Source organism: Mus musculus, chromosome 5 (genome assembly GCF_000001635.26).
Source record: "Mus musculus strain C57BL/6J chromosome 5, GRCm38.p6 C57BL/6J".
NCBI classification, from domain to species: Eukaryota; Metazoa; Chordata; class Mammalia; order Rodentia; family Muridae; genus Mus; species Mus musculus.
Window position 1 is genome coordinate 137728630 of NC_000071.6, and position 14400 is coordinate 137743029.

The following is a 14400-nucleotide window of genomic DNA, read 5'->3' on the forward strand; positions in this document are numbered from 1 at the left end:
GTGGTTGCTGGGAATTGAACTCAGGACCTCTGGAAGATCAGTCAGTGCTCTTAACTGCTGAGCCATCTCTCCAGCCTTCTGATAAGGATTTTAGGGTTCTATTTTTTGTTTTGTTTTGTTTTAAACTGTGTAGCCCTGGCTGTCCTGGAACTCACTCTGTAGACCAGGCTGGCCTCGAACTAAGAAATCTGCCTGCCTCTGCCTCCCAAGTGCTGGGAATTAAAGGCTTGCGCCACCACTGCCCAGCTAGGGTTCTATTTCTTATTAAAGTTACTCCCAGGTGTATGTTGTTTGTTTTTTTCCTGGACACAGACCTCAGCCTTGCTATGGCTCATCCAGGGTTCTGCATGTATTAGGTGAGCACCATGTGAGCTACATCCCCACATTATGATTTTTTTGATGCTGTTATTAACATACTATTTGCTTTCATTTGGTGTTTCTGATTTTTATTGATTTGTGCCTGTGTGAGTGTGCACTGCCATAGTGTGCACGTGGAGGTCATGTAACAACCCGTGGGAGCTAATTCTCCCTTCTATTATGTGAGTCCTGTAGCTCAAAACAAGGACATCAGTCTCAGTAGCAAGGACCATTGACTGTAGAACCATCTTAACAGCCCTCTCTCTTTCTTTAAATATATATGTGTGTGTGTATACATACACACATATATATTATATATACATATGCTATATATGTATATATGTATGTTATATATGTATAATACACATACATACACACATGTATATATGTATGTATGTACATTATGCACTGTGTACATGCCTGGTGCCCTTGGATTCCAAAACAAGGTATCAGACCTATCTTCTTGGAACTGGAGTTACAAACACCTGTCAGCCACCATGTGGGTGCTGGAAACCAAATCCAGGTCCTCTGTAAGAGCAGCCAGTGCACTTAACCGCTGAGCCATCTCTCCAGCTTTTTCCATTTCTTGTCATCGGGATCTTACATATAGCCAAGGCTGGCTTTGAACTATGACCTTGAGCTCCTGAACCCCCTGCCTTTACCTTCTAAGTGCTATGGTTATAGGCACTCACTCTATACCTGTCTTCTGCTCATTTTAAGTAGGCATAAAAATATCTACTGCTTGGGGGGGGGGTGTTGTTGCTTTTGTTTCTTGAGACAGGGTCAGAACTTTGATCTTCCTCCCTCTGACTGACTCCCAAAGGCCGGTATTGCAGGACTGCACCTCCAACCTCTGTATCTTACCTCGTCTCTCAAACTACCATTCATTTCTTTGTTTCCTTCTTTTTTTCTGAGACAGGGCTTCTCTGTATGACCCTGGCCATCTTGGAACTCACTTTTAAGACCAGGTTGGCTTGGAACTCTTCCTTCCAAGTACTGGGGTTAAAGATATGCACACACAACACATCCTGCCCCCATTATTTGTAATTGGTGTTCTCAATTCTAAAAACCTGCAGAGCATTGTCATCAATTTTTTTATACTCTACATGATGCCTCACCATTATTTATTATTGGTGGTACGGGTGAGAGAACCCTGAGGCTTGCAATAAACTTAGACCAGTGATAAGCCACTCACCAGAAGATTCTGGATTAGAATCTACTGCCGAGCCGTGCTTCAGTCCCTTCTCTGGGAGACTGTAAGCAAATGCTCTACTGCAGTCTTATATCCCCAGCCTTCTTTCCCGATCCACTAGTGCTCTAAATGACCAACAGCTCTCCTTTTTCTCTGCCAGTCCTGCATCAGTGTTTACTGGAGTCTGGGTGTTTCAGCTCCCAGAGTAGACTGCAAGATCAGCAGGATCCCAACCTCATGGTCTGGACATTCTGCATCTGAGCCCTGCCAGGAACACAGCGGATGCTCAGGGAAAATGGAGTGACCGGATCCTGGGGGATGGCTCAACTGATGGATGCGGAGCTGAGTATGGATTCCAAAGCCCCTACGTGAAAAGTCTGTAATCCTAGGTGGAAACAGGCAGCTCCCGGAGGTCAATCTCTGACCTCCGTACTCAAGTGCACACATGCACAACGCATGACGCATATGCTAGGGGGCACACGCAAGTGCACACACACACACACACACCGGAGGAACTTAAGAAATGGGCAGCATGACAGAATTCCCACTTACCGGAAACTCTGCTTTTCCTCGTGACTGGTCACGATGGCTCCCGGTGGCACCTTGGATTCCCACCCACCCAGGGCATTGTGGGAAAAAGAACATGTATAAAAGACAGAGCACACGGGGTGGGGGTGGGGGTGGGGATATAAGAAGACAGCTCTAGGATCATGAGTCTTTTAATATATTATTCTGAAAAGAAAGGAATTTAAAAAAAGTTCCTGACAGCTTTTTTTTTTTTTTTTTAATTTAAATAAATACCCCGCTCCTCCCTCCACCCGCTTACGTTCTCCCTCTTCCCCGAACATCCCACCCATCCCTGGCTAGACCCTTACCCCAGAACTAAATAAAATGCCTGTTTTACAGCAGACCACACTCACTACCAAATTCTGGGAAAACTATAAATACTGTCACTGTCTGGGCCTCTCTGCCTTCTGACTCTGCTCCGGAGGCAGCCACATTCCCTCCCTCCCGTTGACTGGGCAAGGATGGCAGAGGCCTGTAGGCACTGGCCTTGGGGAGAGTGCAAATTTAGCCTTGGTTCTCCACCTCCTGCTCAGGAGTAGGTCAGAAGGGCCCAGAAATTGCCCTCCAGACTAAAATAAATAGCAAAATAAATACCCTTCCCCACTCCCCTGGCTCTCAATAAAAGAGCCGAGTTTCCCTGTTACTCCAGTCAGACTCCTATATGCCCCACCCCCGCTTCTTTCAAACCCTTTTACCCCACAGAGATCTCCACCTTGGCCTTCACTTCAAGAGGAGCCTACACACTTAGACCCTTCCTTCCAACATCAAGCAAACCCTCCTCCTCCCCCAAATTACTTGGGCTGCTGCTGGCACCCCAAGCCCCCATGATGGGCCTAGTAGGAACTTTCTCCTACTTCCTCCATCTCTCAAGCCTCAAGGAGACCTAGGCAGGCCCCTCCCCTCCCAATCCAGGAGTCCCAGCCGCCCCTGTATTCCTCAGATGGCAGTGTCCCAGAGGACCGTGTGCTGCCGCCGGCAGGGCGGGGTACCAGACTTGCGGGGTTCAGGGACCCGCCGCCAGCTGGGGAGGATGGGCATGCTCTCTTGCTTGCAGAGCCCCCGGTCGGGACGGTGGCGTGCCTTGATCTCCTTGCACACGCAGCGTTTGCGCTCGATCACCTCTAGGAGTTTGCCATCGCGCTCCCGAGCCGGCTGGGGCGGCAGGGGCAGGGGCAGCACAGGGTGTGTCTGTGGCAGGAACCCCAGAGAGAGAAAAATATGTGGGACAGGGAGGGTCAAGGACCTTGTGACCAAACCAATGACCTACCGCAGAAGCAAAACCTCTCCCAGGCTGTGGGTGTGATGGGGACAGATTTCTACCTTGGGCATTCTTTCTCCAGTATGGCACTCTGTGTTAGACTAGACTAACCCTGAGGAAGGAACCCTTTAAAAAACCTTCCGGCCTGGCAGTGGTGGCTCATGTCTTTAATCCCAGCACTTGGGAGGCAGAGGCTGGTGGATTTCTGAGTTTGAGGCCAGCCTGGGCAGCCAGGGCTACACAGAGAAACCCTGTCTTGAAGAAACGAAAACACAAAACCAAAACAAAACAAAACAACCAAAAAACAAAAAACAAAAACCCAACTTCCAACAAAACAAAAAGACACCAATGTGGGCAAGCCCAGGAGCGGGAGGGAGACTGGGTGGGGGTGAAGAATGTAATCAAAATGAATATACATATAAAATTACCAAGGAACTTTTTCTTCCATTTATTTGTGTAGGTGTCTGTGTGAGTTTGTGCTGTGTGTGTGGACTTAGAGGCCAGAAGAGGACAATGGGTCCCCTGCAGCTGGAGTTACAGGCAGTTGTGAGCTGCCCAATGTGGGTGCTAGGAACTGAACTCTGGTCTTCTGCAAGAGAACATGCTTGTAACTGTTTGATCATCTCTCCAGCCCCCTTTCTTTCTTTTCAATAGGGAGGAGGGCCTTGAACTCCTAATTCCCTCTTTCCACCTCCCAAGCTGGGATCACAGGTATATGCCCTGATCTCTTTCTTAGCCTACTTACTAATTTGTTTTTCAGTTTGGTATTTTGAGACAGGATTTTCCTTCCTTCCTTCCTTCCTTCCTTCCTTCCTTCCTTCCTTCCTTCCTTCCTCCCTCCCTCCCTCCCTCCCTCCCTCCCTCCCTCTCTCTCTCTTTCTTTTTTTAATGTAGCCCACTCCAGGCCTCTGACTCTGATGAATTCCTTTTTGTCTCAGTCTCCCAGACCATAGAATAACATGAGTGAGTGTGTCTGTCCTTTCTTCTCATATCCAAGCCTTCTTTTCTATCTGTTTCTCCAAAGACAAAACAAAGACCAGATCTCACCTGGCTCAGGGCATCCCTGGGCTGGCTGCAGGGCCGTGGGGTATGGAGTGCAGCCTGACGGACTCCAGAGGTGGACGCAGAACGGCCCAGGCGGTACCCTCCCGTGAAATCTAGGCCCAAAAAGCAGAGATGAGAAGAGAGACCCACTGATGCCTAGTCCCTCAGCTCCCAGAGGAGGCTATAGACCAAACCGTGCCCTGCCTCATCAAAGAAGGGAGAAGATGTTGATAACTGTTAAGATTAAGGTCTCTAGGCTGGGCATTTAGCTCTGTGGTAGAGCACTCATTTGTGTAGAAGCCCCCAGTGAGGGGGCTGAGGGCGTGGCTCAGTGGTAGAGCCCCTGCCTAGAATCCCCCAGTGAGGGGGCTGAGGGCGTGGCTCAGTGGTAGAGCCCCTGCCTAGAATCCCCCAGTGAGGGGCTGGAGGTGTGGCTCAGTGGTAGAGCCCCTGCCTAGAATCCCCCAGGGAGGGGCAGGAGTGTAGCTCAGTTGTAGAGCACCTTGCATTGCCTGTGGGAACTTCTGGGTTTCATTCAAAGTACAAGAAATATTTTTCAAAGGTAGACATGGAGTTGATAGGATGTCAGGCAGGGTAGACCAAGATGGACCCTGGCAGATTCCTGATCCACACATCTCTGTATATAGAGTATGAGGGTAAGGTGTCACCTCCATTCCGGTGGCAGGCAGGGAAAGTCTGGCAAGGGACAGGCAGCGCTGTGCGGCTCCCTCCTCGATCATGGTGGATCCTGGCCAGCAGACCCTCTGCCCCCTGGCTCCTCACAGGAATCCCTGATGGCACAGGGCCCCTGTCCTCATGTTCGACTTTGCCTGGACCTTCTGTACTGCCATTCCAGGCTCGGGCACCGTCCTCTTCTGCTGGGACAACAACAACAACAACAAAAGCTCAGTGTCTGCAGGCAGGAGGGGCCTCCCTATCCTCAGCAAGCACATAATGCCACATGGGTGGCCTTTCTGCAAATTACAGAGATGGGAAAGGCTTTGCCTCTCACTCCTCCAACACACACACACACACACACACACACACACAAACGCATGCGCGCGCACACACATGCGACCTAGCCCTGCCACCTTCTACCCATTGTTACTATCCCCAGGGCTCATATATATGTGCTCATTTATGTACTCTGTTCAGAAAAGCCTTTTGGGGCTTTCTCTGTACCAGCTTTAGCTTTGAAGCCCCTCTAGAACCAGATAGGGTTAGAAGGAACATCCTGGAAACCAGGGGTGCTGACTCTCAATAGGAGAGAATCCCAAATTCAGACCCCAGAAAGACAGTGGGGGAGCCATTGAGGGTATGGAGTTGGGGGAAGGGCTGTATGTGAACTAAGCCCATCTCTGAGAGCAGACCTGGCAGAGCATTGCGTTGCCTGGCAACCATAGGGGCCTCCCTCTCCTCTCACTCCTGTCTGGATGGGTTGCCATGGTAATGGCTGGGAGGCAGCTGTGTTTAGCTCCTAGTGTGCACACACTCACAAACACACACCCTTGCAGCCCAAGGAAGGGAGGGGCAGAGGGTGGAGCAGGATGAGTCTGGATTCTACCTCAGCCTCTATCCCAGCCCTTCCTACCTTTTCCTGAACACATTCAGAGACACCTCCCTGCTCCATCTGTCTGGTCCCCATCCCCATCTTTCTGGTCTCCTAGAAAACTTTCCAGCTCAGGACAATAGGCCTGTAGATTCTAAATATGCCCCCCTTCAATATTTACCCCAACCATTACTTGCCAAACCATTAGCAGCACCCCACACCCACTCTCCACCCCTCACTCACTGTCCACTTCCTTTGCCTTCCGTCCTCCATACAGGACCTTCCTCTGCAGAGCCCAGCCTGCCCCAAACGCGGCCCCCATCTCTTCTTCCTCTTCTGGCGTCCCCGCACTGGCAATGACATGGGCACAGGAGATGCTGGCAAAGGCACCCCCATCAGTCCCTTGCTCTTGCAGCTGGATCTTGACCATGGGGGATGGTGCCCCCATTCCACAGCCCTTATTCAACACCCCCCCAGCCTTGAGGCTGTCATAGGCAGGGGGTCTCTTGAGCCCAGCTGCTGTGGCTGGGTAGGTCCAGAGGGGAGTCAGGGAACCTCCAGTTGGATCCGGAAGGCTGTGGGGGGAGGCCAGGCAGCTGCGGTGGTGGAGGACCCCAGCTGCTGAACCCATAGCCCCGCTATGGGGGCTGGATTTCCCTGGGACAGGGGGCCTCGAACTGGCACACAGCATTCCATGAAGTACTGAAATCTCCTCTGTCTTTGGCTCTCCAACACCCAGGGGTGGACCAGCTGGCAGGACCGAGTGTGTGGTCACTTTTACCGCAGAATACACCATAGTGTACGACACGGCCTTGTCCTTGGGAGGGCCGGGGAGCAAGGCAGCTGGGGCAGGGTGGGCTGCGGGTACCCCTGCCGCCTTGGGGCAGATCATGCTGTGAGAGTTCGGGAGTTCCCGCTCTCCCCTGGTCTGGCCAGAGCCCTGGGGTGGCAACGGTGTCGAGTGGCTCCGGGCTCGGCCTGATGGTCCCAGCAATAGCAGGTTGGCAGCAGGAGGCGGAGGTGGTAGGGGAGGCGTCTCCCGCTCTCGTGCAGGCACTTGGGGAGCTGGGGTGGAACCAGCTGGCTCCTTGGAGTGGCAGAGGACCGGTAGCCTTGAGACCCCATCACCAGGGGCTCGTGAAGCAGACTTGGCTTGAGGGAAGGCCAGAAGTGGAGGCCGGTGCTGAAGGAGGTTAGGAAAGGGTGGCGGTATTTCACAAGGTGTGGTCTTGGTGGGTGTCCCATCCCTCCGGCTTGGGAGGGCTGAAGCTGGACGGCGATGGGGGTGGGGGTGAGGCTGGAGGATATGGGTCTGTTGTGGAGGGGAGGGTGCCGTCAATGGAGGAGGCCCGTTGGCCCTGCCATCTCCTGCTTCTTCAGGCAAGGGGTACTTCATCTCTTCATAGATAGCCTCACTGTCTTCAGAGTCCGAATCGGCAGCAGCTGGAGGGGTTGGGCCTCCACTTCCAAGAGGAGGTCCCGCCAGGCCTCCTCCACTTCGTCCTCCTCCTCGAAAGACATCCCCTACCATCTCAATGTACACTGGCTCTTCTTCCTGGGCCCCTGCATCCAGGTCTCCAGTTATTCGAGAAGCCCTACTGAGGCGTTGCAGGGGCAGGTTCGCCCCTCGAGGAGATGGGGCTGGGGCACAAGACTCATCAAAGGACACAGACAGCTGGGTATTGGGGCTTCGCCTGGGTTTCTGTGGGGGAACCTTCCGGCTGGACTCACGGCATTCGGGAGCTGGCTTCTGGGAGCCTAAGTAGTGTGGGAAAAAGAAAAAGAAATGGAGCTTATCCAATAGAGCACCTAACAAGTCAGGTAAGTGCTCTACCACTGAGCCACGCCCCCATCCCCTCACTGGGGGATTCTAGGCAGGGGCTCTACCACTGAGCCACGCCCCCAGCCCCTCCCTGGGGGACTCAAGGCAGGGCCTCTACCACTGAGCCACGCCCCCAGCCCCTCACTGGGGGATTCTAGGCAGGGGCTCAACTACTGAGCCACGCCCCCCGCCCCTCTCTGGGGGATTCTAGGCAGGGGCTCTACCACTGAGCCACACCCCAGCCCCTCTCTGGGGGATTCTAGGCAGGGGCTCTACCACTGAGCCACGCCCCCAGCCCCTCACTGGGGGATTCTAGGCAAGTGTTCTCTACCTTTGAAATACATCCCCATGAGCGGGCATGGTGGCACATGCCTTTAATCCCAGCACTTGGAGGCAGAGGCAGGCAGATTTCTGAGTTCGAGGCCAGCGTGGTCTACAGAGTGAGTTCCAGGACAGCCAGGACTCTACAGAGAAACCCTGTCTCAAAAAAAAAAAAAACCAAACAAACAAAAAACTTAGAAATACATCCCCAGCTTTTTTTTCCCGATATATATATATTTTTTCTCTTTCAAGACAGGGCTTCTAAGTTGCCTAGGGTGTCCTTTAACTGATTTGATAGTATAGGGGAATGATTCCTTTCTGATGTCTTGACCCAACTTCAAGGACATATTTGACTGTTGTTCATCCTTTCCACAACCTTCCACTCAGAGCCCACTACGTTTCTTTTCTTTAAGGCAATCCCCAGTCTTTTCTTTCTCTCTTTCGTCCTTCCTTCCTTCCTTCCTTCCTTCCTTCCTTTCTTTCTTCCTGTTTTGTTTGCTTGAGACAGGGTCTCACAATATAGCCTTGGCTACCCTAGAATTCCACACGTGGCTCAGGCTGGCCTTGAATTCACAGAGATCCTCCCCAGCTATATCCCCAGAGCATGGGATTAAAGTTGTGTACCACCATGGCCCAGGTTTTGTTGGTTTGTTTTCCTGTTTTGGTTTTTGTTTTGTTCTTCTTATTGTTCCTTTTGTTTTTAATTTAGAGTTTTTTTTTTTTTTTTTGGAGACTAGGACTCACCACATACCAGAAACTATAATCTTACGATTTCTACCTCAGCCTCCTACCAACTCCAGAGTCGGCAGTTCCTCCTCACCTTTGGGTCCTTTCTTACCAGCTGTTTTTTTTTTTTTTTTTTTTTTTTAGGGAGTGTCTCCTGCCCTTGAATGGTTCATCTGAGGTCCATCTAAAAGAAACCCCCTATTCCTTTTCAGAATGGAACCTTCCACTTCCTTGGCTCTTCCCTGAATGAACCCTCCCAGAGCCCCCCCTGGCCTGGAATGGATCCTGCCGCTGCCAGCTTCCTCTGAAGAGGGATGGGGAGCAGGGTGGATGGATGTCTCACCTGCTTTCTTACTTGGAGGTGTCTCTGCCCCTGGTCCTGCCATGCTGAGCTTGGTGCTGGGGTGTCTCCGGGGCTTAGCTGGGGGTCTCCGGGTGCTGCTGTCCTCCGTGAGCCCTCCCCCAGGCCCACCACCTACACTGTCCATGCTGCCCACCGAGTGGCAGGAGAGAGAGCGTGGGGCCATGGTGCTGCGGCAGGGGTGAGGGGTGTGTTCCTGGGACGCGGGCATCGTCATGAAACCCATCCTGAGGGATCGTCGAAGCGAGGCAATGTCTCGCACTCGAACCCCAGGCCCTGGGACAGCCCCAGGCCCCACCGGGCCTGTGGGGGCTGCTTCCTTACTGGAGCTAGGGAGAGAAGACAGGATGGGGCAGAAGTTAGAAGGCAAGCCTCTACCTTGTTGTCTTCCATCTCAGGAGGAGATAGCATCTTCAAGGGTAGGACAACTGTGCTTCCCCACTGAGGAGGAGAATAGGAGCCTGGGTTAGGGATATCTGAAGGTCTAAGGTTTGCAGGTAGATTCTTTGGATTTAAGAAGAGCAAGGCAATAGGTAGGGGTGAAGGACAGCATATGATATCAGAAATGGTGTGTGTGTGTGTGTGTGCGTGTGCGTGTGTGTGTGTGTGTGTGTCTGGTGCTGACTGACCACCTAACTAGTACACAGCCCGTTATGTGCAAAAAGATGCAATCCAGGCAACAGCCACCCGACAGACAAGCAGACACACCTGCCCCTGTGGCTCCTCGCCTGTGCTGGCCTCTGGCCTTTCTGTATGTCCAGCTACAGTGTACTATGGCCTCTGTCACACCACAGGCCTCTTCTCCCAGAGGCAGGGTGTGATGCCTGAATCATCAGAGCCTCTCTCTCTCTCTCTCTCTCTCTCTCTTCCTCTCTCTCTCTCTCTGCTGCCCTCTCTCTGTCAGCTTCCTCACCTCACTTGTATTCCCTTTTCTCTGTCCCCGAGTTCTCCTCTGGGTGAGTGAAGGGGGTGGCTGGCAGGGAAGCTGGGAGACGCCGCCGCTGTGGGGTGGGCTCTCATTAAGGCCCTGTCTACTAACCCTTTATTAGGGAGAGATCACTGTAGTGATCACTCTGATTAATCTAATTAACGGCAAGAATTAAACTCCACAGTTGTGAGGAGGGATGAAGAGGGCTGGGAGGTGCTTCTGACTCAGGCTCCAAGAAGCTGTATAGTCAAAAGGGAAAGGAGCCAGAGGAAGCAGCCTGGGTTCCTCAGAGGTCAGAAGAAAGGGCTGGTGGAGATGCAAGAATGAGGGTGGGCACGGGGTCTCCACCTGACTCTTCTGCAGTACTTAGCCTAAAAATCCTTACACACACACACACACACACACACACACATACACACACCTGTCATTTAGTCGTACCCTCCTTCCAACAGGACCCTGACTGGTAGGGGATTACATTGAGTGCTCTTTGAGGTCCCTAAAATGACCCTTTCTCTGGACCCCACGAGGATGGTAGGGCCTGCCTGCCCTTTCCAAGGTCAGGTGACAAGGGAAAGCCAGCAGCCAGTCTCAAAATAACAGAAAAAAAGAGAGTCAGGAAGGAGGGACTTGGGCCCTTTAGGCATGGGAGCAAGCCACTAAGGTTCTTTAAGCTGGAAGTCGTTCCCCTGGCTAAATCCTCTCCCAAGAAGCCAGGAACAGGGCTGGGACCAAGCAAGTGCATGTGCAGCCCATTCTATGCTGAATAGAAAATCTGGGGAAAAAAAAACTCTTTGATGACAAAGCTGGTGGGCCCCCGAGAAGGGCTGTGGCTAAGCAAAAGGGGGAGGTCTGGTGCAACAGGCGGTGGGTGGGACAGTCGGAGGGCCCAGCCTTACCTCCGTTTGGCCTCCTCTTCTTTGTGCTGTCTCCACTCCAGCTTGGTTTTTCGGTAGAGAAGGTTCATGTCGTGGGGCAAGAGGTGGGGGCTGAGGGGCCCTGCTTAATGCCACCAGGCCCGGGGGGCGGCCCTCCCTGGGTCCCGGATCCACTTGATAAAGGGAACAGGTGGAGAGAAAAAAGAAGATATGGTTGGGGAGGGAGGAATGAAAGAGAAAAAGGAGCAGAGACGTGATTTGGGTCTTCAGAAAAGGAAAACACAGGCACAGAATATCCCATACAGTTTAGGGAACCCCTCCCAGACAGGCAGCCATAGAAGTGTGTGTGTCCAGAATCACACACCCTGACAAAGGTGTTTGGAGCCACAGACACTGAGCGATCAGGTTGGCACAGATTCCCATTCTGTGTAAATATATCCCGAACCACCACAGACAGACAGACCTCACAAGCATACAGCAACTCTGTAGGGACACAGCATATTTAGACACACCACAGGCCACAGACATATCTACAAATAGGGACAGACATAAAGGGGCACAGGTAAACACAAACCCAGGAACAACACACACAGACATAAACACCCACAGACACACCCACTGATAGATACACACAGACCTCTAGCACACAAATCTGCTATGGAATTGGCCACACCTACAGACAAGTTGTGCTCAGGGCCTACTTGCGTACATTGCACCCAGCTTGGGGGGGGGGGGAGTTAGGCTTCCTACCCTCTTTTAGGCCCTGAGGCTTAGTGGGGGGTTCATCAGGGCAGGGTGGGGATGCTGAAGGAAGGATGGTGATACTGAGTTGGGCAACTGAAATCCCATCCATCCATCTACCTTCACTCTCCGGAGTCCCCGCTTTTCCAATCCTGGGCCTGGACCTCCGTCCACCTCTATTCCAGCTCCCTGGTCCCTCAGCAATGGTTTCTGCCTCCCTCCTCTTGCTGATAGCCCAAATCAATCTACCTTCTGTCTGCTCCAGGATTTGGGAGAACCCCCGGCTCCCCCCTAGTAGTCCCGCCCTTGAATCCCACCCTGGCGGGGGTCTCCAGTCTGGCCCCATAGCAACCTTCTGGGCTTCGGCCTCCATACCTGCGCTTTGCGTCCCTTCCCCCAAACACACTCTCTCCCTTTCGCCTTCAGCTTCACGTCTCCTCCCTGGAGCCCCTCCTCACAGCCGTCCTCCTCCTTCCCCAGTTTGTTCCAAACCTGGCCTGCTTTAACCCCCCCCCCCTTTTCCATCCAAGGGCCCCAGGTTCCCGGGGCACCCCCTCCTCTTCCCCTTGTCCTGCTACCCTGGGTGTCTCCGCCTCTCGCCCCGCCAATTCCTCCCTACCCGTAGTCCCCCCATCACCACCTCCCCGCATGAAGCCTCCCCAGTTTCTACATCACCGTACCTGGCCTGCCGGGCGCCGGCCCCCCCATGCCGGGCTCCGCCCGGAGCAGGAGGAGGGAGGAGGAGAGACAGAGAGAGACTGGGGGAGCCGAACTGGGCCCTGCCGCAGAGACAGCCCCGCCTCCGGGTCCGCCCCCAGACCCGCCCCCGGCCCCAAACCCACCCTTCCACACCCTCCAAGGGCAGAGCGGGAACGGCGGTGCGGCGCTGCACCAGGAGGTTAGGGTGGAGGGTGCAAGGACTGCGGAGCGTACAGGGGATCTTGAGAGGATGGTCTTGGGGTGTGGGAGTTCCGCTCCGCAGCTTTCGGGCGTCTGGTTCTCGCCGACCCGCGCCCCCTACTCAGCCGTGTTGTGCTGGGTTGGGTCTCCCAAGCCCTAAGCGGAGCGGGGTGCTCAGCGGCGCCCCCCAGCGGAAGCCTGGAGGTCGCACCCACCCGCGAACCCGGTGCGCCTTAGTGCTCCCGGGTGGGAGGCTGCGGCTGCGGCCCCTGGGTGCTACCAAGCGGTGAGGCGGGCAGAGGGACTCCGAGTCGCCTGCCTGGAGATCAGCGCATCTGCTCAGCAGGGGGCGTGCTCCCTTGGCTTAGTCCCCGCCGTGCCCCCACCCTGCCACCCCGCCCTAGGTGCGGGGAGGGCACGAGAATTGGCTGGCGGTGCTGGGCCTCCTCCCCTTGCAGCCTCCCAGGCGCCCGGACCTTGTTCCACCGTGTGGGGCTCAAAGTCTTCCGCGCGTCCGCCCCCGCGCTCCAAGTCATTCCTTACTAACCTTTGACTCCGTGGGCGCCGCCCGCCAGGATCTGAGCGCACCAGGTTGGCCCGTGCGGGAGACCACCAGGGGCACCACCTGGGAGTGGTTAGGGATGTGACCTCACCCCTCCCCTCTTTTGACCTTTTCTCATCAGAGCTCTGACAAATTCCTTACGTGGATAGCTTTGTGGTTGGGTAAATTAGCATCGAGAAGACCTCTGCTGTATCCGCCAAGGACTGGGGGGGGGGGGGGGGGGGGAGATATCCCCTGCAAAATATGCACATCCTAATCCCTGGTACCTGTGGACGCTTTTCAATGCGGCAAAATCTATGCAGGTGTGTTGTGTGGCCCCAAGCACATCCCACTGCTTGTCTGAGCCATGTCTCATTTCACACTTGCCTCGATTAACCTTACTGAGGCTTGACACGCTGCGGCACACACCTGTGATCCCAGCATTCCTCAGGTAGAATCAAGAGGCGCTTCAGTTCAAGGTCATCCTCTGCTACACAAGTTCAAAGCCGACCGTGGCCTACATGCGACTATAAATAAAGACCTTAGGAAGGAAGAGGGTTGTAAGCACTTTGTAAACCAGCAGCCTATATAGGGATCCAGTTTGGAGGAGTAAGGGTACGTGGGAAGCTTGTTTCCTGACTGCAGCTACTACAGCCATTTTTACTATGGCGAAAATATGACAGACAAGACGAGCAAGACTGTGGCTTTTTAAAAATTTTCAGACAAGGTTTCTCTGTGTAGCCCAGGCTGTCCTAGAACACACTCTGAAGACTAGGCTAGCCTACAACTCAGAGATCCTCCTGTCTCTGCCATCGGAGTACTGGGATTAAAGATGTGTGTCAGCCGGGTGTGGTGGCGCACGCCTTTAATCCCAGCATTTGGGAAGCAAGGCAGATTTCTGAGTTTAAGGCCAGCCTGGTCTACAGAGTGAGTTCCAGGACAGTCAGGGCTGCACAGAGAAACCCTGTCTCGAAAAAAAAAAAAAAAAGATGGTGTGTCATCCATCTACATCTGTCTCTGCGCCTCTGTCTCTTTGTCTGTCTCTGTCTGTCTCAACATTTACCTAACCTTAGAATGTGGTCCGAGGGACTAGGGAGCTGCTCGGCAGCACATACTACTTTTGTGGAAGACTACAGTTCAGCTCCCAGCGCCCACACTGAGTGGCTCACAACTCCCTGTAATTCCAGCTTCAGAGGATTAGATGCCTGGCCTCCTCAG

At 53.5% G+C, this 14400-nt stretch overlaps 1 protein-coding gene across 4 annotated transcripts; it reads right to left on the minus strand.

Annotated features, from left to right (window-relative positions):
• Nucleotides 1–2252: 2252 nt before the first annotated feature.
• On the minus strand, nucleotides 2253–12539 carry Nyap1 (neuronal tyrosine-phosphorylated phosphoinositide 3-kinase adaptor 1). Of its 4 annotated transcripts, none has more exons than NM_001347505.1 (7): nucleotides 12422–12539; nucleotides 11022–11173; nucleotides 9180–9526; nucleotides 6211–7725; nucleotides 5087–5293; nucleotides 4422–4531; nucleotides 2253–3304 (listed from the first exon to the last, which is right to left on the minus strand). In NM_001347505.1, the coding sequence occupies exons 2-7, from the start codon at nucleotides 11087–11089 to the stop codon at nucleotides 3053–3055; spliced, it is 2499 nt and encodes an 832-aa protein (NP_001334434.1). In that variant the 5' UTR covers nucleotides 11090–11173; nucleotides 12422–12539; the 3' UTR covers nucleotides 2253–3052. The 4 variants fall into 4 exon arrangements, with proteins under 4 accessions (NP_001334434.1, NP_780730.2, XP_006504639.1 ...); XM_006504576.4 differs by lacking the exon at nucleotides 12422–12539 and adding an exon at nucleotides 11862–12408 and having other exon boundaries at nucleotides 2763–3304; XM_006504577.4 differs by lacking the exon at nucleotides 12422–12539 and adding an exon at nucleotides 12117–12294 and having other exon boundaries at nucleotides 2763–3304.
• Nucleotides 12540–14400: the final 1861 nt, after the last annotated feature.